This window comes from Macaca thibetana, chromosome 11 (genome assembly GCF_024542745.1).
Source record: "Macaca thibetana thibetana isolate TM-01 chromosome 11, ASM2454274v1, whole genome shotgun sequence".
In the NCBI taxonomy this organism is placed as follows: domain Eukaryota; kingdom Metazoa; phylum Chordata; class Mammalia; order Primates; family Cercopithecidae; genus Macaca; species Macaca thibetana.
In genome coordinates this window covers 103,161,572-103,186,440 of record NC_065588.1, presented here as the reverse complement: position 1 = coordinate 103,186,440, position 24,869 = coordinate 103,161,572, and the positions used below count along the sequence as shown (strand labels likewise).

General features: G+C 39.1%; 2 protein-coding genes across 3 annotated transcripts in view; one reads left to right on the top strand and one right to left on the bottom strand.

The window, feature by feature from the left end:
* CRY1 (cryptochrome circadian regulator 1) overlaps positions 1-16,764 on the top strand; it is a 106,607-nt gene extending 89,843 nt beyond the window's left edge. The window contains exons 4-13 of one of the 2 annotated variants that reach the window (XM_050749750.1): positions 2,654-2,838; positions 3,311-3,399; positions 4,298-4,438; positions 4,518-4,829; positions 6,576-6,727; positions 6,955-7,157; positions 7,259-7,351; positions 11,406-11,477; positions 11,552-11,655; positions 16,552-16,764. In XM_050749750.1, coding sequence (XP_050605707.1) covers positions 2,654-2,838; positions 3,311-3,399; positions 4,298-4,438; positions 4,518-4,829; positions 6,576-6,727; positions 6,955-7,157; positions 7,259-7,351; positions 11,406-11,477; positions 11,552-11,655 — 1,351 coding nt within the window. In that variant the 3' untranslated portion in view covers positions 16,552-16,764. Of the gene's footprint in view, positions 1-2,653; positions 2,839-3,310; positions 3,400-4,297; positions 4,439-4,517; positions 4,830-6,575; positions 6,728-6,954; positions 7,158-7,258; positions 7,352-11,405; positions 11,478-11,551; positions 11,656-12,444; positions 13,090-16,551 lie in introns of those variants that run through there. The other variant, XM_050749748.1, reaches the window with a different exon arrangement.
* PWP1 (PWP1 homolog, endonuclein) overlaps positions 1-24,869 on the bottom strand; it is a 753,749-nt gene that overhangs the window by 704,978 nt on the left and 23,902 nt on the right. The window lies entirely within an intron of this gene.

Here is a 24,869-nt window from a genome sequence, read left to right as displayed (position 1 = left end):
AGAATATTTCTCAAAGTGTATTTCTTCAGACACCAGTCCTTGGTGATGCTTTGTCCCACAGAAATTCTGTGGTCAAACTTAAATTTAGGGAGTATTGTATGCTATGAGTCTTAGAGGTCTATAAAACTTGTTAACTTTTTAAACTTTTGGCATACCATTGTCCTTTTAAGTACTGAAATCTTATAATTTATTTACCTTTTAAATCATTTTACTTTTTTAGTAATTTATAGATTTTATCAAGTTAGTAAAACAAATTCTGTAACATGACAAACTAGTTGATTTGATTTCACATTTTAAATGTATCAAAAAATCATGATTTGATTCAGACAAAGGTCTTACTTGATGCTAAGCTAGAATTCATGTATCTTTTGATAATAATCTTGCCTTAGAGCTCACCAATTTGCTTAACTTTAGGGAGCTCATAGCAAGGAGGGGGCAAAACAGGATAAAAACAGTTGCTTCTAGGTGGGAGACTCAGTGTTATGCATAAAATTAAGTGTTTAGGCCAGGCGTGATAACTCATGCCTGTAATCCTAGCACTTTGGGAGGCTGAGGCAGGTGGATCACAAGGTCAGGAGTTCAAGACCAGCCTGGCCAAAATGGTGAAACCCCATCTCTACTAAAAATACAAAAATTAGCTGGATGTGGTGGCAGGCGCCTGTAATCCCAGCTATTTGGGAGGCTGAGGTAGGAGAATCACTTGAACCCAGGAAGCAGAGGTTGCAGTGAGCCAAGATAGTGCCACTGCATTCCAGCCTGGGCAACAGAGCAAGACTCCATCTCAAAAAAGAAAAATTAAGTGTTTATTGGATTGAATGTGAATATTTACTATATGTAATCTATCATATTAAAATGTAACATATAGAAAATGTTTTGTCCTAAGATTCTTATTTTGCTACTGTTGTGTAATTAACAATGTCCTCAGTAGTATTATTGTAGTATCATTACATTCAGCAAAATTCATTGCAACCCTATGAATAAATTCAAAATACACAAAAGCAAAATTCACTTAAACAGGATATCTTTTTATGGTGATTGCTTTCTGTATTACTTTCTGTATGTATCTGTAGTTGATACATCACTGCGTATTATATAATGAAAAATATCCTAAAATACACTAGACAACCTTGATTTGCCATTTATCAGTTATGTGACCTTGACTAGTTTACTTAACTCTCCTGGTAGGCCTGTTTTCACATCTGTATAATGATGAAGTTAGATTTCATTTGTCATTTTTTATTAAGGCCAAATGCTAAGCAAATGGCCATAGTGAAAAAGAGTAGTTATTCCAAAATAGTGTCTAAACTTAATCTAAACTACCATTGGCAAAGCTAGTTATTTTTTTAAATTAATACTTGATTGAGGTAATTAGTGATCAGAAGTAAATAAAAAGATACTTAAATTTAAATAACTTGAAATTTCGGGGCTTATGTGTTCTAAGTATGTGACATAGATACATATGCTAACATCTCTAATGAAGGCGTGAGTACAATAGAAAATAGGAAGTAATTGTTACCCCAGTAATATAGAATCCAAATTTGTAAAATTTGCTGAAGGAAATAGGGTAATTGTATTAGTCCGTTTTCACTCTGCTGATAAAGACATACCCTAGACTGGGCAATTTACAAAAGAAAGAGGTTTAATGGACTTACAGTTCCACATGGCTTGGAAGGCCTCACAATCATGGTGGAAGGCAAGGAGGAGCAAGTCATGTCTTACATGGATGGCAGCAGGCAAGGAGGGAACTTGTGCAGGGAAACTCCCCCTTTTAAATACTATCAGATCTTGTGAGACTTACTCACTATCATGAGAACAGCATGGGAAAGACCTGCTCCCATGATTCAGTTACCTCCCACAGGGTCCCTCCCATGACATGTGGGAATTGTGGGCGTTACAACTCAAGATGAGATTTTGGTGGGGGCACAGCCAAACCCTATCAGGAATGTAGGTCCAAGAATACAAAGTAGAAGTTATGTAAGATGAACAACGCTAGAGGTCTAGTGTACAGAGTAAGGATATTAGTTAATAAAATTGTCTTTTATTTGGAGTTTTTATCAAATAAGAAGATTTTAGCTGCTTTTGTCACACATACAAAAAAGTAACTATATGAGATTATAAATATGTTAATCTGCTTCACTATAGTAACCATTTTACTGCCTACATGTATCCCATAATGTGTTGTAAACTCACATATATACAGTACAATTTATTTTTCCTAAATGAGACCTGCTGATTACTCTTTCATATAATTATCAACCTGGTTTAGTTTTTATTGATGATTGACATTCTTTGAGCTGGGCCATAACATGTTTTTCATATGTCTCTGTGTATTAACTTTTTGTAATTACCTTTAGACTAATTTACCCACTTGTTTTTTCCTCTCATAAGTTCTTAATATTGTGTCTTAAAGGTTTTAATATTTGTGTAGTGTGTATATTTGATACCTAGAGGATGTCTAGAAGCTCAAGAGAATGATTTTTGGACTCATTAATTATTTTGAACACATTTCTTGGTCATTATAACAAGCTAACATTCTCCTCAAAGACTTCAGTGATTAATTTTATTTTCTGCTTTTTAAGCCTTTTGGGAGCTTGTTAGCCAAAATTTATTGTCTTTTTTTATACTAACTACATTTTACTAACTCTTGTTATAGGATCATAGAACTCAATGGTGGACAACCGCCTCTGACTTACAAAAGATTCCAGACTCTCATAAGCAAAATGGAACCACTGGAGATACCAGTAGAAACAATTACTTCAGAAGTGATAGAAAAGTGCACAACTCCTCTGTCTGATGACCATGATGAGAAATATGGAGTCCCTTCACTGGAAGAGCTAGGTGAGTGTAAACTGTAATCAGTGTGAGGCTTAAAAGTTAATCAGAAATTACTCAGAAAATTCCCCTTTTAATTTTGCCATGTAAAGTATTTTGCATTAGGAGAGAAAGAAAGGGCAGGGGGAGAAGAAAAAGAACCCTTTGAGAAGTGATATGTTTGTTCATCATTTATGTGTTCTATAAATATGTGATCTATTGTTATCACCTTAAGATGTGCATCCTAAAAAATTGAAACCATGTCAAACCATGTTATATCCTCTGTAGGTGAGGGCTTATTTAGGCCCTCAGTTCATTTTTATGGTACTCTCTCAATTTTTCTTCTAAGTAATTTGTTCTCCCAGTTATTGGGGTTAAATAAAAATTACTTTAGTTTCAGAAGATTTCTGCAAAGTAATTTGTTTTCCCAGTTACTGGGGTTAAATAAAAATTACTTTAGTTTCAGAAGAATTATATTTTTTTCTTTTCTTTCTTTTAGGTTTCGATACAGATGGCTTATCCTCTGCAGTGTGGCCAGGCGGAGAAACTGAAGCACTTACTCGTTTGGAAAGGCATTTGGAAAGAAAAGTATGATAATGTAGATTATATAGCTATGCTTATATTTCCAAACTGTCATTTAAAAAATAATTTTTCTCTCTTTTAAAAATAACAAGTAGATTGTTGGAAGGGGAGGATTAAGGGAAATGGTTAAAATAGCACAAACCTAATTGTTTGAAAATTAACTACCATCTCCTCATTTAAATGCTCTTTCTCCTTCTTTTCTAATTATTTCCCCTTTAGCTACTACCGCACTACCTCCTCTGTTCTTTCTACCTAAGCTAGTATCTAGTGGCCGTAATTTCGAAACTAGGATAGAATTATATTTCACCTTTACCTTTGTGTTAAAGAGACAGGTTGAAAGCCAGGCATGGTGGCTTACGTCTGTAATCCCAGAGTTTTGGGAGGCTGAGGTGGGTGGATCACTTGGGGTCAGGAGTTTGAGACCAGCCTGGCCAATATGGTGAAATCCCATCCCTACTAAAAATACAAAAATTAGCTGGGCGTGGCGTGGTGGCACCTGCCTGTAGTCCCAGCTACTCAAGAGGCTGAGGCAGGAGAATCCACCCAGGAGCTGGAGGTTGCAGTGAGCCGAGATTGCGCCACTGCACTCCAGCCTGGGTGACAAAGCAAGACCCTGTCTTAAAAAAAAAGAGAGAGAGAGATTGAAGGTGCTCTCAGCTTTCTGTTGGAAATTTGAAGGTAGTTTATTTCACATGAGTATGTGCTGCACAAGGATGACTGAAACAAAAGAATGCTCACTTTTTTATCCTGTCTTATTTTCTATTAAAACATGTAATTTGTGGCTAGGATAAGATTTTATTTTCCAAGAACTATGTAACTTTTTTAAAAAAAAATCTCCATTCTGAGCGTCCTTTTAAAATGAAAAAGACAATTAGTTAATGTAATTTTCTCTCTGTGTTTTCAGGCTTGGGTGGCAAATTTTGAAAGACCTCGAATGAATGCAAATTCTCTGCTTGCAAGCCCTACTGGACTTAGTCCTTATCTCCGATTTGGTTGTTTGTCATGTCGACTGTTTTACTTCAAACTAACAGATCTCTACAAAAAGGTATTCTCTAAAATTGGAGCTTATTGTTTAATACTTTAAAAAAACATTCTGATAATACTTCTTTGCTTTTTAACCATAGGTAAAGAAGAACAGTTCCCCTCCCCTTTCCCTTTATGGGCAACTATTATGGCGTGAATTTTTCTATACAGCAGCAACAAATAATCCACGCTTTGATAAAATGGAAGGAAACCCTATCTGTGTTCAGATTCCTTGGGATAAAAATCCTGAGGCTTTAGCCAAATGGGCAGAAGGCCGGACAGGCTTTCCATGGATTGATGCCATCATGACGCAGCTTCGTCAGGAGGGTTGGATTCATCATCTAGCCAGGCATGCAGTTGCTTGCTTCCTGACACGAGGGGACCTGTGGATTAGTTGGGAAGAAGGAATGAAGGTAAGTGTTCTAACTGATGTAGCATGCCTTATTTTGAAGGAATCCTTACCTTAATAAAACAAATCCTAGAAGTTGTCTGTTATATAGATTAATTTATAATGTAGTTTTTCAGTGGATAAAACATTTAATTCCCCAAATATGGGCACACTTTCAGAGCGAAAGGTGGTATAATCCGACAAGCAAAAAGGTGAAAACTAGTTAAATTGATTAACCTAAAGTCATTTTAATGGTTAAACCAGTCTAGCCACTAAGAGAACTGTAAAATTTAACACTGAATTTGTTGATAGATATAGGTGATATTTCTGTCACCAAAAGAATTCACTCAAGAGTTCCTAGAGATAGTGAATTCATATTATAAATTTTAAAACAGGGCCGGGCACAGTGGCTCACGCCTGTAATCCCAGCACTTTGGGAGGCCAAGGCAGGTGGATCGTGAGGTCAGGAGATCGAGGCCATCCTGGCTAACACGGTGAAACCCCATCTCTACTAAAAATACAAAAAAAATTAGCTGGGCGTGGTGGCAGGCGCCTGTAGTCTCAGCTACTCGGGAGGCTGAGGCAGGAGAATGGCATGAACCCGAGAGGTGGAGCTTGCAGTGGGCCGAGATCGCGCCACTGTACTCCAGCATGGGCGACAGAGCAAGACTCAGTCTCCAAAAAATAAAATAAAATAAATTTTAAAATATAAATCATTTCACCTCACTTCAACTTCACAAATTTTTAGTAATACTTCTATTATGTGAAAAGAAGCATACCACATTTTGTGACATCATCTTGTGGGTTACATGTAATAAGACTTACATACCTTGTTTTTTTTTTTTTTTTGAGATGGAGTCTCGCTCTGTAGCCCGGGCCGGGGTGCAATGGTATGATCTCGGCTCACTGCAACCTATGCCTCCCAGGTTCAAGCAATTCTGCTGCCTCAACCTCCAAAGTAGCTGGGATTACAGGTGCCCACCACTGTGCCCAGCTAATTTTGTATTTTTAGTAGAGACAGGGTTTTGCCACATTGCCCGGGCTTGTCTTGAACTCCTGACCTCAACCCCCTGCCTCAGCCTTCCAAAGTGCTGGGATTACAGGCATGAGCCACCGTGCCCGGCCATTGTATACATTTTTTATGTTTCTGGCAATATCATACATTTGCCCCATCCAAGGACCATTTCTGAGCCTATGTGTGTGTGTGTTTTTTTTTAATCTCTTACATTTCCTAGTACACAGTTGTATATACAAAGACAATATATATAAAAATCATTTATTTTAATTATATTTTCTTTCTGATCAAGGAATTCAAAATTAAGCTATGCAGTGCTAGTATATACTTTTACATGAATTTATATTTGAGTATGCTTCCTTTATTTAGGCTAGTATACTAAGTTTTTGTTGGTGTTTTATGTAATAATATTTTTGCTTTCTTGAAAGTGGTTTACTGCTTTTCCTGTGTCTACTAATAATATCCTTTTAAATCAGTGATTTGAATTTTTTTTTTACTTCCATTCTCCCTGTAACACTGCAGAGGTTGGAAAAGTAAATTCTCTACAGAAGCATACTATATTACCACTATGTTTCTTTCCCTGGAAGAGCTCATTATAGAACAGAATATAGACAGGGAAGCTAACTTTGGAATGTTTAATTTTACAAGTCTGTGCTAGATTTTCTTTGCCTTGACTTTGGATCTACTGTGACCTTGAAAATGCTTGCTTTGCGAATTATATGTGTGCAAACTAATTGGTTACTGTTACTTCTGAAGGTATTTGAAGAATTATTGCTTGATGCAGATTGGAGCATAAATGCTGGAAGCTGGATGTGGCTGTCTTGTAGTTCCTTTTTTCAGCAGTTTTTTCACTGCTATTGCCCTGTTGGTTTTGGTAGGAGAACGGATCCCAATGGAGACTATATCAGGTAAATCAAGGGTGATTACTGCTCAATTTGGAATAGTTAATTGAAGAAGAGCTTTTCATGGTTAATCAATGCTTAAAGTATTCCCCACTCATGATAGGCAGCAGAGATGAGTAGGGCAAACAGATCATTTAAATGGTATTGATTTGATTTTGGTCTCTCATAGCTAGTAGTTGTTATAGTTTGCTTACAGTGCATTTTATTAGTAATCTTTCTTTTTTCTCCTAAAGGCGTTATTTGCCTGTCCTAAGAGGCTTCCCTGCAAAATATATCTATGATCCCTGGAATGCACCAGAAGGTATCCAAAAGGTAGCCAAATGTTTGATAGGAATTAATTATCCTAAACCAATGGTGAACCATGCTGAGGCAAGCCGTTTGAATATTGAAAGGATGAAACAGATCTATCAGCAGCTTTCACGATATAGAGGACTAGGTATGTTAATAACTGTCTTTGTTTCTTTGGCAGCTGTTTATATACCTGTCTTTGAATTTTATCTTGATCATAATTTAAAAGAAAATTCTTTTGTCCTTTAGGTCTTCTAGCATCAGTACCTTCTAATCCTAATGGGAATGGAGGCTTCATGGGATATTCTACAGAAAATATCCCAGGTTGTAGCAGCAGTGGAAGTAAGTGAAAAGGAAATTTCTGCACTTAGTAACATGACGAGGTTATTAAACAAATATATTTGTTATTGATCCTTACTAACATTTTATAAAAATCTATCTTTGAAATTAACTTAATAGATTCTTTGTATGCATGCATACATGTGCACTCAGACACATCTCTTCACTCCACTGATGACATTTTAGAGATGGAAAACATCATTCCGTATAATAGATGTTGGGTCAAGTTAAAGCTTTTACAAACTGAGGAGAGCAATTTTAAGGATAAAATGAAACTCAAATGTCATTTTCAGAATGCTTATTATTTTTTACTCTTTAGGTGTACAGCAACTATAAGGTAATTAGTTAAAGTCCGTGGCCCTGTGAACATGGCCAAAAGATTTATTGTACACATGCATAGAGCCCTCTAGTCTTTTTGAACGTGACTTTTTTCTTATAAAGTCTGTAGTATTTTTCTATATAATACGAATTTAGTGACCATGTAAATTCTTATGTGTGATATTAATAATTTCAGGAACTCAGTATGTGTTGGAAATTTGAATCATCATATTAGTTTTTTTGGCTTTGACCAAAAATAGCATGAAGCTCAGTAATTTGATTAAAAAATAGGACAGCATCAGTGAGAATGGTGATTATTAAAAAGTCAAGAAGCGACAGATGCTGGTGAGGATGCAGAGGAAAAAGGAGGCTTGTACACTGTTGATGGGAATGTAAATTAGTTCAACCATTGTGGAAGACAGTATGGTGATTCCTCAAAGATCTAGAAGCAGAGATACCATTTGACCGAGCAATCCCGTTACTGGGTATATACCCAAAGGAATATAAATCATAAAGATACATGCACACATCTGTTCATTGCAGCACTATTCACATTAGCAAAGACATGGAACCAACCTAAATGCCAGTCGATGATAGACTAGATAAAGAAAATGTGGTACATATGTACCACGAAATACTATGCAGCCATAAAAAGGAACAAAATAATGTTCTTTGCAGGGACATGGATGGAGCTTGTAGCTATTATCCTCAGCAAACTAAGGCAGGAACAGAAAACCAAACACCTCCTGTTCTCACTTGTAAGTGGAAGTAGAATGATGAGAACACATGGATACATGCAGAGAATAACACATACTGGGGCCGGGTGCAGTAGCTCACACCTGTATTCCCAGCACTTTGGGAGGCCAAGGTGGGTGGATCACCTGAGGTCGGGAGTTTGAGACCAGCCCCTGACCGACATGGAGAAACCCCCGTTTCTACTAAAAAGACAAAATTGGCTAGGTGTGGTGACGCATGCCTGTAATGCCAGCTACTTGGGAGGCTGAGGCAGAAGAATCACTTGAACCCGGGAGGCGGAGGTTGCGGTGAGCTGAGATAGTGCCATTGCACTCCAGCCCGGGTAACGAGCAAAACTCCGTCACAAAAACAACAAAACACACATGCTGGGGTCTGTTGGGAGAGCATTAGGAAGCATAGCTAATACATGCTGGTCTTAATACCTAGGTAATGGGTTGATCTGTGCAGCAAACCACCATGGCACATGTTTTGCCTATGTAACAAACCTGCACATCCTGCACATGTACCCCAGAACTTAAAATAAAAATTGAAGAGAAAAAAAGAAAATCTCTATATATGATAAAAGAACATAAAATTATATAAAGACATTGTATCAGTGTCAATACCTGGTTATATTGTTGTAAAGTCAGATGTTCTAAGTTGATGTTAAGAATAAAACCTTTTAAAAATTGAACCTTTTTGAATTCAGAAATATCCTGCATCCTCATGAAAACGGCATGTATTTTATCCTCCAAGAATTAGTTTTGGGAGACAGGGACAAAAGCACTGCCTACCTTGTGACCAGTAGATACTAAGGGATTTTTGCCTGCTTTCTCACAATAACCTGGGGAGGAGGTAGTGGGATCCTCATTTTATATTTGGGGAAATAATCCTAGAAAGATTAGGTAACTTAGCCAAGATCCCACAGTTAGTAAATAGTTGAGCTAAGATTCAGATCCAAGTCTGACTAACCCCAAAGCTTGTACTTCTTCCTGCATCATTGGGCCTCCTCTGCAAATGGAGTGCCATATGTGTTTACAAGAGAAAATATTTTATTGCTGGAATGTGATCTACCCAGCAGTCGACAGTTGCCAATGATGGCAGTATACTTTAGAAATGTTCCTTCTCAGGATCTCCTACATTTTGAATAAACTTCCACAAGATAATCATTTCAAAAGTTCTATCAGATCTCTTGTTGAGTTCACAACCTGCCTTGTCAGCCCACACATGAGTGAGGGACAGAAGCTCTGTGAAACACTAAGATAACAGGAAGGTAGCAAAGAACTAGGAACCAAGGGCTGAGCTAATCCACAATGATGGCACAAACTGCTTCTTAGACCACTCAAACCTATGTCCTTTATTTGGAATTATATTCAAAAGCTAATCATGGTAGCAGGTTAAATTGGGACAGTTTTGCTTTGCAGGTGTATAAATGTAGGGTAGTGTATTATATAATAGAAGAATTAAGAAATCTTGAAATTATTTTAATTGTGTAAATATTTGCCTATAACATGGTTTGTAGCCAGGTTCTTGGAGGCTTTCAAAAGACATGAGACATGAAAAGCTAAGTAGAACTTAAGTCTAAATGGGGGTGTGGAGGGAAAACAAAAACAAATGAAAAAGTGATAAATTGTAAGATGCTGCCTCCATGTGCAATATGAGAAAAGGGAGAGATTATTGAGAGCTGAAGGGACTAGAGAAATTTTCTTGAAAGGTGGCAGGATTGAGTAGCATTTGGGTAGCCAGATGAGGGAAAAAACATTTTAGACCTGGAGATGGGAAATTGTGAAAAGACACGACTTGGGCTATGCTATTAATAGTAAACATTTCTCCCCTCAGGTTTCTGCCCCATTTGAAAGGACTTAAATGCTTCTAAAGCATATCCTTTTATGCCGTACATTTATCCTGTCTGTAGGCTTTTATAGTACCTTACAAGGCACGTCAAAGGGCAAAATTCTTTGACTTTTCTTAGTTTTGTTTTGTTTTAATGACTGTGGAACATTCTTAATCTCTGCAACACAAATTGCATTTTTCTCTGCTCATCTTTGTATTTGTGTGTGTGTGCACATGTGCTCAGGAAAGGAATAAACTATACGTAGATATCTTAAAGTACTTCTATTCTTACAATAAAACAGACTGTAATATGTTTACTACTGTAGCAATATGTTTTAGTTTTTATTTAACTTTCAGGGTTTTTTTAATTGTAAAATATCAGTTTGTCGGCATTATTAGTCATGAGGGAAATGCAGATTAAAACAACTGTGGGATAGTACTTCATACTCACTTAGGGTGAGCAACTGCCACTGATTGCCTGGGATTGAAGTTAATTAAAACGAAAGTAAGTACACAGTCTTGTTCAGGCCATAAGGTGTTGACCTATCCACCTGCTCATGGATAGGTCCAGAATGCTTATATTTTTCCATAACCTGGACACACTGATGAAAACGTTTCCCTGAAACATACTTCTCTGTTCTAGCCAACCTATTCTCCTATAATAGTGTTTGTTTTTAGAAGGGTTGATGTGATTGCTCAGTCTAGGTAACTGCCACATAGTCTGTGTCTTCTGCTTGTAGTGTGATTTGAATTGTTTAACTCATCGGGCAGGCCCTTATTCCCTTATCCTCAAGGAAATATGTTTGGAGGGGCTCTGTAGGAAAAGCGTGGGGAAAAGGGACAAGCGTCAAAGAAGGATGTCTGTCTCACTCTTGCCCCTGTGTTTTACCTTCATGGTCAAGTTTCAAATTGTCATCTAGTAAGGAAATGTTTTTTAGAAAATGATCATCAGTGATTTTGCCTTTGAACTGTCAACATTTCTGTGAGCCTAAATTTAAGTTTTCCTGATTTGAGCATGTGATTTTTTGGTTCATAGGAAGATTGAGATTTAGTCTTAAAAGCATATAAATGTCCTTAAGTACAAGCACTGAAAGTTGGATTTGTAGTCTTAATAATATATACATTTTGGATTTGATTTTAAGTAATTCTACTGTGTTTTAAATACTAACAGGTTGCTCTCAAGGGAGTGGTATTTTACACTATACTCATGGCGACAGTCAGCAAACTCACCTGTTGAAGCAAGGTAAGAATGAAGCATTTGCGCATACTGATCTTTTTCCTTTTCCTGTCTTAAACATATATTTTTTAAATGTGCAGGAAGAAGCTCCATGGGTACTGGTCTCAGTGGTGGGAAACGTCCTAGTCAGGAAGAGGACACACAGAGTATTGGTCCTAAAGTCCAGAGACAGAGCACTAATTAGGTAAATATTTTAGAGCTTTATTTCTTGCTTTAGAAGAGTATATAATTAACATAAATTAAGATAATTTCCAAAATGGAGTGAATCTCTATTTTCAAACCAGAAAATCTTGAGGCATTAACTTTTAAGCAATTTTTACAAAATCAGTTAATTTTTGGCCAAGAGACATGCATCTGTACTGGAGAAATTGTTGCACCAGTTTTATGGTCATCCGAATCAATGCTCTTTAAATTAGAGATGTTTATGATTTTGTGGTCAAATTTTTTCTTAGAAAAAGACAACTTTTTTATTTCCTTACTATGTAACTGTGAGTCTAAAACAATTAAAGTGGCCTCTTTGTTTTAGTGGCATTAATATAATCTTTTTATGAACTTTCCCCCAAATCTTTGCCTCTTAAATGTTTATACATTTCTTTTATCTGTTGTGATGCTTCTGAAATCTAAATTCTTTCCAATTTGGGAATAGGTTAAAATTTTTTTAAATGCTGGCCCTTATTGGAAGTATCAGAAAGCTTTATCTGCATTCAATTTGATTGGATTTCGGATGCCATTTTGTGCTTTAAATTCGTATGAAAAGCATTTATACGGTACATTTGCCAGTTTTTAAACGTTTTTTGTTTCTTCAATTATCTAACACTGTTTACGTTTTTTATTGCTTAATTTTTTTATGTCAACCTAATTAAGACTATAAGTATCTTGAAGATAAGGTCAATAAACACTCATCACATTTTTGTCATTGAATTCTTTGCAATCAAGCTTTACCTAGTTTTTTTTTTCCCCCCTTAAATCACAGAAAACGTTCAGGAGGAATACTGTTGCAGCTGAAATTGGTGGGGAGTTCAATACTTTTCAATTAAGTTATTTAAAAATACTCTTCATTGATGGAAAGCAGTTACATATTGAAATATGTTGTTTCTAATGACATTTCTGTGGTTTTTAACTTTTTAATGAATTTCACAGAGGACAAATGGTAATTTGTATATAAAGAACTTGGCAAGAGAATTTGCTTAATGTAAATATAAATAGTCACAATTAGTATAGACCCATCAATATATTTTTGATAATTTTTCATGTATGGTAAAAGTTAAAATGACAAATTGATATTCTGATATAAAACTCAAAGTTTTGAGAGTCAGTGGGAAAAAAGGAGGTTTTTAGACTTTCTTAAAAGACTTTGTTAAAATTTTAGGACAGAATTTTCTTGACGTTGTTTGATCTAACTTTGCACTCTTTGATAATAATGTTTTAGATAATGTGCATAATCTAAATTGGTATTGTAGCCTCTGTTAACACAGACAGTATATGTTTTAAACTTTGATGTAAACCTTTTTAGACCCAAACTTGTGGAAGTATCATGTGTTAAGTTCTCTTTGTCTCTGTTTCTTTGTTCATTTATTACTAAAATGACCTGGTTATTAAAGTATATGCAAATATGAAATCTTGTGTACTTGGTGTTTTTTGGGTTTTTTTTTTTTTCTTTTTTGGTAAGGGAGAGAGTATTGCTATATGATACATGATTACAAATTACAAAGGGATTCTATAAACCACATCACCATTTTGAATGAAGGAACAGCTACCATATGTTTAAACAGTATTTTTCAAAATTATATGCAAGAAAAATGTAAAACTAAAGGGATTTTTTTTCAAGTAATGGCATTTGTAACCATAAATCAGGCAATGTGGGCTAGCAATCAATAGAGCGAGCTCTAGAGTCAAATGCCCGATTCTGCCATTCATTAGCTTTGAGGTCTTGAGCAAGTTTAACCTTCTGTGTCTTCTTTCTTCTTATCTATAAAATGGGGATGAGGGTAGTATCTGCTTTATAGTCCAGTTCCATGTAAAATATTTATGAGCTGGCATGTGATAGGGTACTCAATGTTAGCCACAGGGCTGCCACGCTGTCTCACCCCCTGGCGTGTACAGTGCACAGTCTGCATAGCTGTATGCCACAGCTCTAGTTAGCTGCCATTATTTTTATTACTCTTGCTATTATCCCTTTAATGTTCTCTAGTAGGTTAGTTCTTGCCATTCTGAGTTATAACCAGTGGCTTTTCATTTTCCCATCATTAGTCATGATAGATATTTAGTATGATAATTATATTTAAAGATAACTGAAGATAAAGTTGAATAAAAATATAGAAACAATAACATTTTAGATGATATGCATTTTTTAAAATATCCTGGATAGTGAATTAACAATTAAATTCCATTACTGAGGCTAGGTGTTGTGGTTCACGCCTATAATCCCAGCACTTTTGGAGGCTGAGGTGGGAGGATCACGTAAGCCCAGGAGGTCAAGGCTGCAGTGAGCTATGATTGTGCCACTGTACTCCAGCCTGGGTAGAGCAAGACCTCATCTGAACTGGGTGTGGTGGCTCATGCCTATAATCCCAACACTTTGTGGGGTTGAGGCTGGAGGATCACTTAAAGCCAGGAGTTTGAGACCAGCCCTGGAGATTTAGCAAGACCCCTTCTCTATTTTTAAAAAATCAACATAAAAGTAAAAAGTAAAGAAGACCCAGGCACAGTGGCTCATGCCTGTAATTCTAGCACTTTAGGAGACTGAAGCAGGAGAATCACTTGAGACCTGGAGTTTAAGATTAACCTGAACAACATCTTAGGACCCCATCTCTACAAAAGAAAACAACAAATATATTAGCCAGGTGTGGTGGTGTGCATTATGGTCCCAGCTACTTGGGAGGCTAAGGTGGGAGGATGTCTTGATCTGGGGGGTTTGAGGCTGCAGTGAACTATGATTGCACCCACTGCACTCCAACCTGGATGACAGGGTGAGACCTTGTCTCAGGGGGTGGGGTGGTGGTGGGAAATCCATTACTGAGAAAAAGAAGATGAAAAAATCCTGTGTTTTATCGTTCTTTTTTCACCACTGTTAAAGTGAAGTAATATTTTAATTGTTTTTTTATGGTAACTACCTCACATCCTACTCTTTGGACCTAGTTGTACAGTGCAGAGTTGAGAAATTCTTAGGCCTGAGATTTACCATCATCATACAAGAGGTCAAAGATTCAGTTTTTTTGTTGTTGTTTTGAGACAGAGTCTCACTCTGTCGCCCAGGCTGGAGTGCAGTGTCGCAATCTTGGCTCACTGCAGCCTCTGCCTCCTGGGTTCAAGCGATTCTCCTGCCTCAGCCTCCCAATTAGCTGGCACTACAGGCACGTGTCATCACACACGGCTAATTTTTTGTATTTTTTAGTAGAGATGGGGTTTCACCGGGTTAGCCAGGATGGTCTTGATCGCCTGACCTTGTGATCTGCCAGCGTTGGCCTCCCAAAGTGCTGGGATCGCAGGCATGAGCCACCGTGCCCGGCCAAAGATTCAGTTTTAATGTGAATAAATAAACCTTTCAGTAAAAGACTATTTCAGCATAAGCACTGGTATGCTATTTATAAATAATGTAAGAGGACTTTTTTTTTTTTTTAATTAGGGAGATTTTTGGAAAGCTTTTTCAGTTTGGTGTAAATAGTGGTCAAAAAGAATCACTAAAAGGGAAAGAAAAGGCATCAATCATCGTGCTCTACTTGAGCAGATACACTATGTTCGAATACAGTTTTCTCCCCTTAACTAGAAATCCTACTTGTGGTTGAGGGATTTAAGACATTTTACTCATTCAGCAAATACTTCTATTCTTATTGCCAAAAACTGTACTGACGACTTGGAAAAATTACATTGAGAGAACCAGGATTTTGAATGAACCTGTGCAAAGTCCTTACATTTTTCATATTTGCTTAAAATAAATTAGTAAATTTGAGATATAAAAGACTATCAGTGTTTTTAATGCATCCCTTACAAGCTAGAATTTTCAGGATCTTCTCACAATTCAAATGTGTTTGTAATTTTCTTGTACATAATATGCATAATTATAAGTTATTTTCCCCTTTTCTTCATTCAAGGTTTTCTTTCTGATTATATGGTCCTAGAAATGCACTGTTTAAATATTTGGGCTGGAAAAAACTTTGAGTAGCATTTATTTAATACAGTTGGAATAGCTGATTTGTCAGTTTCAAGTTTTGATTACAATGAACGGGGTCATATGTATTGTAATTCCTCACACAATTACGTGGAGCCCTGATACAAGCTTCCAGCACCCTGGTGCACATTTCTGCTCCCTCCCTCCTGACCAGTGATGGCAGCTTGCAGTTCTAAGTCCTGAGTTTACATTCCTTAATTTCCTTTTCCTAAGTACAAATGACTCACTTTGGTTAGTCTGGACCCCAAATCGTTTTATATCAGGAAAAAGTATGCAGTAAATCTATGCATAATAGAGTTTTTATATTCAGATAACTCAGGGGTTGCTGGACAAACACCCCTCAGCTGTACACTTGAGTTGCTCAGATCGTTCTAGAATATCCTAGAGATCAGAGGTGATCTTGAGGAGCCAGGATTCTTGGTGCTACTCTGTGGAATTAAAAATGCATGTGTGAGCGCCTCTCAGTAAAGCCTGTTGAGCCTAAACTGCATACTGAGACTAGACTCAAAGATTTAGTTAACATTTCCTGAGCTCCTACTGTGTGCCGAGCATTGCTCACAGAAAAATAATTAGTAGCCTCAAGGAATTTACTCCACAGGGTGTGAGGGCAGTCTAAGTGCCAGTGCCACCGATTACGGCAGAACTGTGCAGTGTGCTATGAACACCTGAAAGCAGGGACCTCCAGCTGGGAAAACCAGTTTTTCTGACTCCAACTCCATACAAACAGAACCACCAGGCCCAGGTCAGGGCACCCTGTCCTCGATAACACTTAACTCTAGGTGTGATTAGTCACGTTATTAGTTGTTGATATCTCTGCCCTCCACTAGAATATAAGCTCCATAAGGACAGGGAATGTATTTTATTCCCCCTCTATCTTCTCATTGCTGTTTCAATATGCTTTGCGCTTAACAGGCCTGCCATAAATACTTGTTTTTTGGATGGAGAAATGTGAAAATAAATGAGAGAGACGTTGAGCCTGGCTTTAAGGAGAAATTAACGTGTTTAGTGTATGAGATTGGGCATCACCGGTAATAATTAGAATGGAAACCACTTGGCAGTTTATCAGAAAAGGCGAGTATTTAGGTGAAGGTGGCAAGGAGGGGGAGAACGGAGAATGGCTTTTAAAGACGAATCAGTCGCAAACTGCTGGGGTAGGGTGGGGGCGGGGAAAAGTTTAGATGTGTTTCAAAGAATTTGGGGTTTTTTTAAACATTTCTTTCGTAAGTTGGTTCTTTACCTAATTATTTTGGGAACTGATTGGTTCTATCTTAAAAATATAGCGGTTTCTGTTACTTCTTTTTTTTTCTTATATTTTCTAAGCGTCAAAGCTACTGGAACTCCGCTTCCTAAAATGCTAAGGAAAGGGTGTGAAAATGCCAGATGCCCCCCGCCGGCACAGGCTCCGCTCCCTGGAAAGCCGATTCCCACTCCCACTCCCCCTTGTGGTGCGGAGAGGGACGCGTAGTTGTGTCCTGCGCTCTGACTGGCTGCGCTGGGACGTGGGGGCGTGTCTGCGGGGGGTGGGGTGTCATCTCCCGAGACCTGATTGGCCATGGGTGAAGGGGCTGGTGGCCTGGTTGACGCTGCCGAGGACTGTCGGGAGCTTCTTGGGACGGAGGACCGAGACCCAGGCTCTAGGCCTCAGGGGGACGGCGGACCGTGTGGAGGCTGACCGAAGAGAGAGGGAAGGACGGGGCCTGGCCCCCGGGACTCCCTGTGCCTTCCTTGGAGCTGACGCCGACGGGTGAGTCGCCCTCTTCCTCTGCTCCCTTCCTCACCTGCGGCGCCGTGGCGGAGGTCAGGGTCCGCAAAACCCCATGCATCACCAGACGCTCAGCTCAGCCTGCCGGGTTTCTCTGGAAAAGCGGAGGCCCTACAGTGAATGTGCGGCCTTTTGATCGGTCCCGGAGATGATCTTCCGAAGACCCTCGTTTTTCCTTGCTTATAAACATTGGTCAGTTTGAAACTGGCAGCAGGGCATACGTGTTACGAAAGAAGAACTCTACTGAAGCCAGTGGTGGTGTAGAGAAGATCATACTAACCATAACTGTGTGTATTACGGAAGTGAATTTCACTCCTCAAAAATGCTTAAGAAACAAGCATCCTAGAACAGCCCACATTGTGATTTAACGAACATTTACCAAAAGCATTACTTTATGTGGGGGCACAGGGCTAAGAGCAGGACTCTGGAGCCAAGCTGTGGGGTTTGAATCCAATTCTGCCTTTTTTTTTTTTTTTTTTTTTTTTAGCTAAGCAACCTTGGGCAAGTTCCTTTACTTGTGTCTGTTTCTGCATTTTAAAATGGGTTGTTGTGATGATTTAATGATTTAGTATATGTGAAGAGTTTTCTGCATATTCTAAGTGATTTGTGGTATTAACTCGTTTGATCTTCGCAGTCACCCAGGAGATAGTGTCACCATTTTCCTGATGCCAAACTGAGGCTCAGAGAGGTGAAGTAACTTCCTCAAGTCTCAGCACAACTGTTGTCCAGGAATCAGGCAGTCTGTCTCTGGTAACCCAGTTTTACCCACTGCATTAATTTACTGCATCCACTTGTTCACTCAGTTTCACCTGACAAATACTGATTTTGTCTCTGTGTGGAACAAGTTCTTTGCTGGGTGCAGGGAATAAAGCAGAACACCGTTCAGTTCCTGCCTTCCCAACGCTTGTAAATCTAGCGCAAGTTGTTCATGGCCGGGTTGCAGGGTGTCCATGAATCCTGCTAAAATCATTTGCAAAATGTTGTGAGTGTGGGTCTTTTCTTCTGGAAAGAGAGTCTGTGACTCTCAGGTTCTAAGTTGATCTGTGATCCAAATGGAGGGATGAAGAAGTGTTGGTTTAGCAGACCTGTGCCTAGTATGCCTGATACACAACTTGAACTTCAAACAAATAGCAACATAATTCCTACTGGTTGAAAGAATAAAGAACATAAGAGCATGATAAGTGCTGCAGTAGAGTCCGGAGCAGGGTGCTGTGGAAGAGCACACAGAAGGCCACCTGGCCAGGAATGCCTCCTAGAGGCAGTGAAGGTAGCTGGGTGAAGGGTAGGCAAGTAGTTCTTTGGAACACTGTGGTGACCAGTCTCTGTCCATGTGGAGTGTTGAGACAGAAACATACACGAACAGCTGCAGCTGTTGTACCACTTGTGTACAAGTGTAGAAGTCGTCCATGGTGCCATGAAATCCTATAATGAGGACAGGAGGCTTCATGTATTCATGAAGGTTAGAAAAGTTTCCTTGAGAAAGTGACACTTAGGTGTAAGAGTTGGAGCGTTTTGGGCATGGAATCTGACCCACAGTCTTCAAAGACCACATGGTAGAAACCAGTAGAGCACCAGGGACTGACAGGAAGCAAATGCAGCTGGTGCAGGAGAGGGAAATGGGGATTAGGGTGGTAGCAGAGCCCAAAGAGGCCTTGTAGCCTGGTAAGGCATTTCTATGTTTTATTTTATTTTGTCTTTATCCTAAAATGCCATTGGAAAGTTTATTGCAGGGACCTGACAAGATCACATGTTGAGAAGAAGTTGGAAAGAATCCCAAGTGGATTAACTGAATATCTGGATGAGGACAAGATCTGTGGGGAGAGACTGTAAGGTAAGAAGAAGAGAGGTCTAGAACCAAGCCTTGAAGGTGAGCTTGCACGGGAGACAGATAGAGGATGGCCAGAGGTATAGAAAGGGAGAAGAATCAAAAAAGTGAGGTGTCCAGGAAGTCAAATGAGAGAATATTTCAAGGAGAAAGTGGTCAACTCTGCTAAAAGCTGCAGAAGTCAAAAGAGATAAGGAAGGTTGGGTGTGATGGCTCATGGCTTGTATTAGTCCTTTTTCAGGCTGCTGATAAAGACATACCCAAGACTGGGCAATTTACAAAAGCAAGAGGTTTAATGGACTTACAGTGCCACATGGTTGGGGAGACCTCACAATCATGGCAGAAGGTGAAAGGCAAATCTCATATCATGACAGACAAGAGAAGAGAATGAGAGCCAAGTGAAAGGGGTTTCCCCTTATCAAACCATCAGCTCTCATGAGGTTTACTCACCACCATGAGAACAGTGTGGGGGAAACCGCCCCCATGGTTTAATTATCTCCCACTGGGTTCCTCCCACAACGCAAGGGAATTATGGGAGCTACAATTCAAGATGAGATTTGGGTGGGGACACAGCCAAACCATATCACGCCTGTAATCTCAACACTTTGGGATGCCAAGGTGGGCAGATCGCTTGAGCTCAGCAGTTCAAGAGCAGCCTGGAAACGTGGTGAAACTCCATCTCTACAAAAAAAGAGATAATAATGAAAATTACTCATTGGCTATAACCACATGGAAGTTATCTTTATTGCAAGCTATATAAGTAGAAGAGGAAATGGAGAGAAAGAAGGATCTGCAAGAATTAGCTGAGGGGAAGAGAGAGATAGGGTTTGGGCAGGGAAAGGAAGAGCAGTGGAGAGAGATAGGGTTTGGGCAGGGAAAGGAAGAGCAGTGGAGAGAGATAGGGTTTGGGCAGGGAAAGGAAGAGCAGTGGAAAGAGATAGGGTTTGGGCAAGGAGAGGAAGAGCAGTGGAGTGATGGCTGGAGCATCAGAGGAGGATACACCTGAAGGAACGAACACTTGAGAAAGAAGGGCTTGAGAGTTCTCAGGCCAGAGAGGCTGGGCTCAGCATAGGAGCAGGAATGACCCTGGATAATGAAAGCTGTGATTGTAGGGAAGGGGAACTAGTGATAGGTTTATGTCTGCTAAGAGGAGCTGCTCTCCTTTCTTTGTACAGATAGGAGGCCAGGGCACTGGTTGTGAGTGAAGGTGGGTATGGAGGTAGGTGGGAAGCTAGAGGTCTGAGTTGAGAAGATTTGAGATAGTTGGTGGGAAGGGTGGAAGAGTGAGTCAACCAGAGCTTGTCTGAGGATGGTCTGGCAGGGGGAGACAAGTATGCAGCAAAGACCGGAAATAAACCTCTTGGCCCCACGGGGGAATTGCAAAGTAGGGGTATGAGGATGGAGGCTAATTAGAGACAAAAGCTACATTTAACATATGATAAAGGAGGCATCATAACTCATGGGGAAGGAAAGGATTGTTCAGAAAATGATACTTGGAGAGAAGTAAACTATTGATAAAATCTATTTAGATTCTCAGCTCACACCCAGAAATTTCAAATGAACTTAAGGAGCTAAGTTTTAAAATTCAAACAAAAATATGGGAGGAAATATGGATGAATTTTTGCTGATCATCTGGTACTTAAAAGCAGTAAGGATCATCAAGGAAAACTTCCCTGACCTTCCTTTGACCACGTGAAATTACCTGCTTTGTTCTAACAGATGCTGTAATATGAACTTTAATAATATTATGCTAAATGAAATAAGCTAGACACAAAAGACAATTATTATATGACCCCACATATAAGAATTACCTAGAATAGACAAATTCATAGAGACAGAAAGTAAAATAGAGGTTACTGGTGTCTGGAGGAAAGAGGGTATGGAGAGTTATTGTTTAATGGGCACAGAGACAGAGTTGGTGTTTGCGATAATGGTCGTGGTGGGACAACATTGTGAATATACTTTAAGCCACTGAATGGTACACTTGAAAATGGTTTAAATGGTAAATTTTTTTGTTATTTATATCTTACCACAATTTAAAAAGGGGCTGCTTTGGTATGCTAAAATATACCATCAACAACTGAAAATGAGCTGAAGAAAATATTATATTTTCAAAAATGAGATTATATTTCTTAATTCATAGAGTTTATACAAGTCAATTTTTAAAAAGCAGAATGATTGCAGTTTTACAAGTCAGAAATGGTTGATTCACAAAAGGAAAGAAAGGTGAAGAAAATAGTTTAATTATGAAAACATCACCCTCATGAATAATAAAAAGAAGTTGAATTAGTGTTATATCATTTTTCACATATCAAAATAAAAACTGATGAGAGAATCACACATACTGCTTGTGAGAATGTCAACTGAGATAGTTTTTCCGATAAGAAATTTAGCAACTTTGCTTTCCCAGTGTTCACATATCTCCTCTTCAGTCAGGAAATCTACTTCTAGGAATTCATCCTAAAGGAAAAGCATATGAAATGTGGACATTTATTCAGCATATAGAAAAAATTACAAATAGCCTAAATGCTCAATATAAGGAATGAATTACAAAATAATAGTATATCCATCCCATATACCAAGCACTCATCTTAAATGTTTACAGAGCACTTTTGATAACACGGTTAGATACTTACTATGAATCAAATAGAAGCAGAAAAATAAATTAGATACATATGTATGTATTATGTGTTCATTACATAGGAGTCACAACATACATACTTTTCACTTTCATAGTCAGCTGTTTGCTCATCAGAGACGAAGCAAGATACATTAACTGGTAAAGATGACTCACCTGAACACATCATAGTTCATAGCCAACTACTTCATCTGTGTGGTGTCTGCATAAGAGATTTTCAAGAAAAATTCTGAGCCTTTGTAATTTTCACTTTATAGGCTGAATTCAGAACCTAAGTCCCATGTGTAGGGAAGGTACCACACAGGAGACCAGTAATACACTATCTTTCAGCAAGTCCAGCACAGCCAGGAGTTCCTCGGGGTTGGAACAGATCCTGTTCTCTGGCTAAGCACTAGATCTGCAGTTGGCTTGGTTGGGGGTTACATTATACAGAATAACAGATCTTTAAACATTAGAACGACATTGACCATGGCAAGGTGCACCCATTGACAGAGGCTCCTGCACATTGAGGCTAAGGGAACAGCAGCTGTCTGCATTTCCTGCTTCCTCCAGGCTGAACTGTGATGTGTTCAGGTCACACATCATCATGTATGCCAAAATATGTACAGTTGTCTTTGGGTCGTGGGGATTGTAAAAGACTTTTTCTATTTCCTTATACTTTTCAGAAGTTGGCAACTTTTCCGCATTGAATGTGCATTGCTTTTATAAGCAGTTATTTCGGGAAACAGAAGCATTTAAAATCCATTCTTTAGGCCGGGCGCGGTGGCTCACACCTGTAATGCCAACATTTTGGGAGGCCGAGGTGGGTGGACCGCTTGAGCTCAGGAGTTCCAGACCAGCCTGGGCAACATGGCAAAACCCTGTCTCTACAAAAAGTACAAAAATTAGCCAGGCATGGTGGCTCATGGCTGTAGTCCCAGCTACTCAGGAGGCTGAGGCTGGAGAATCACCTGAGCCCGGGAAGCAGAGGTTGTGCAGTGAGCCGAGATCACACCACTGTACTCCGTCCAGCCTAGGTGACAGAGTGAGACCCTGTCTCTAAAATAAATAAATAAATACTTTTTTGGTTTTCAGTTCTCTTTGTAAATAATCTAAAATACAATTTAAAGTCATACTACTACAAGACTTTTAGCTCCAGAAATTTTACTCTGTACCAGGCATTGTGCAAAGTACTTGACATACATTTTAACCCTTACAGTTTTCCTGTAAGGCTTAGATTCTGTTCTCTCCATTTCACAGATTGCTGCTAGTAATACTCATTGAATAGTTAGTGTGAAGCGCTGTTCTAATTACTGCTGTCTTGTTTTATCTGAGGCTAGCTTACACAAGGCTGCCCCTTAAGCTAGAGCCAGGATTGGGTGTGGGTGGTTGGCAGCAGCCCATGCTCCTCCCCCGTGGTACAGAGGTACAGCCTGAGCTTGTGGGGTCACACAACAGGGAGTGGGGAGTGGGATCCCAGCCCCGATCTGCCTGTGCTTCATCATGCTGTGCCTCCTCCTTCCTGTCAAAGTTGATGGCCTTCTTACAAAGTTTTTAAAATAATATTTTCATCTTGGCTAACAGTATTAGGACTATTATCTGAAGAAAATTCTGGTTGAACCACTAAGAGTAAAACAAGCTATGCCTTCAATTATTTTAGTCTCCATAGGCGCTCACAGTGAGCTAAACCAAAATGGGAAACCAAAATGGAAAGGGTATTACCTAATTTTCCTAACAGAATAATCATTTATTTGGATTAGTTAAGACAGGGCTGAAAGTGAAGAGTCCCCAGCATATATGGCAAGGGCGTTTAAATTAGAGTCAGGGATTGGAAATGGCTGCTTTCTGCTTTTCTTTCAGACCTATAAAGAGTGAGGGAAGGCTGCCAACAGGCTAAATTGACCCGCACTATACACTTTTGTGGCAAGGCTGAGACACTTACAACACACTCAGGTACTAAAACAAACCAGATGTATTTTCATTACCAGAGACAAAAGAAATAGCGGTGAAGGAGTTCATTATGCTCGTTATGCCACTCTTAACATACTGACCATTTTTAATTAAAGGCACCTGAAAAATATCATGTGTAAGATCTGACCTGTTTCTTAAAAACAGATAAAATTCCCATGTGAGAGACACCCTCCCTACACCAAAAGGAGTAACATCCTTAACCTCAAGGATGAGAAATTGATACCAAAACATTTCTGCACTGTCCTTATTAAAATAAGTTATCTTTTAGACGTCCCCATGTAATTCAGTTGCTTCTTCACAGCTTTCTATTTTTTGTGCAACTCAGTACATAAATAACTGACTCTAACTTCTTCTTTGGGTCTCTGATTCCTTATGAGGGCTCCCATGCCACGTAAACTTGTATTAAATAAAGTTTATGGCCAGGGGCAGGGGCCCACGCCTATAATCCCAGCACTTTGGGAGGCTGAGACAGGCAGATCATGAGGTCAAGAGATCGAGACCATCCTGGCCAACATGGTGAAACCCCATCTCTACTAAAAATACAAAAATTAGCTGGGCGTGATGGCGCGCACTTGTAGTCCCAGCTACTCGGGAGGCTGAGGCAGGAGAATCACTTGAACCCAGGAGGCGGAGGTTGCAGTGAGCCGAAATTGCGCCACTGCATTCCAGCTGGGCTACAAACTGTCTCAAAATAAATAATCAAAGTTTAAAAAAATAAGTTTGTTTTTCTCCTGTTAATGTATCTTATGTCTAATTCTCAGGTCCTGTCATGACCCTAAGAAGATGGAGGTGTTTTGCTGCCCCTACAGAGGCAAAGACTGTTAATGTATCAGACACAGTATAGCCATCTCAAGATACCTAAAGATGTCAAGTGGATAGCTTATTACACTGTTCTGAAAGTAGAGTCACTTTTCCTCAGCTGACCTGGTTTTCCATGGCACCACGGGAACAGCCACGTGGCATTTTTTCATTTTACCCAGCTAGGGATTACTGGTGCCCGCCACCACACCCTGCTAATTTTTGTATTTTTAGTAGAGATGGGGTTTCACCATGTT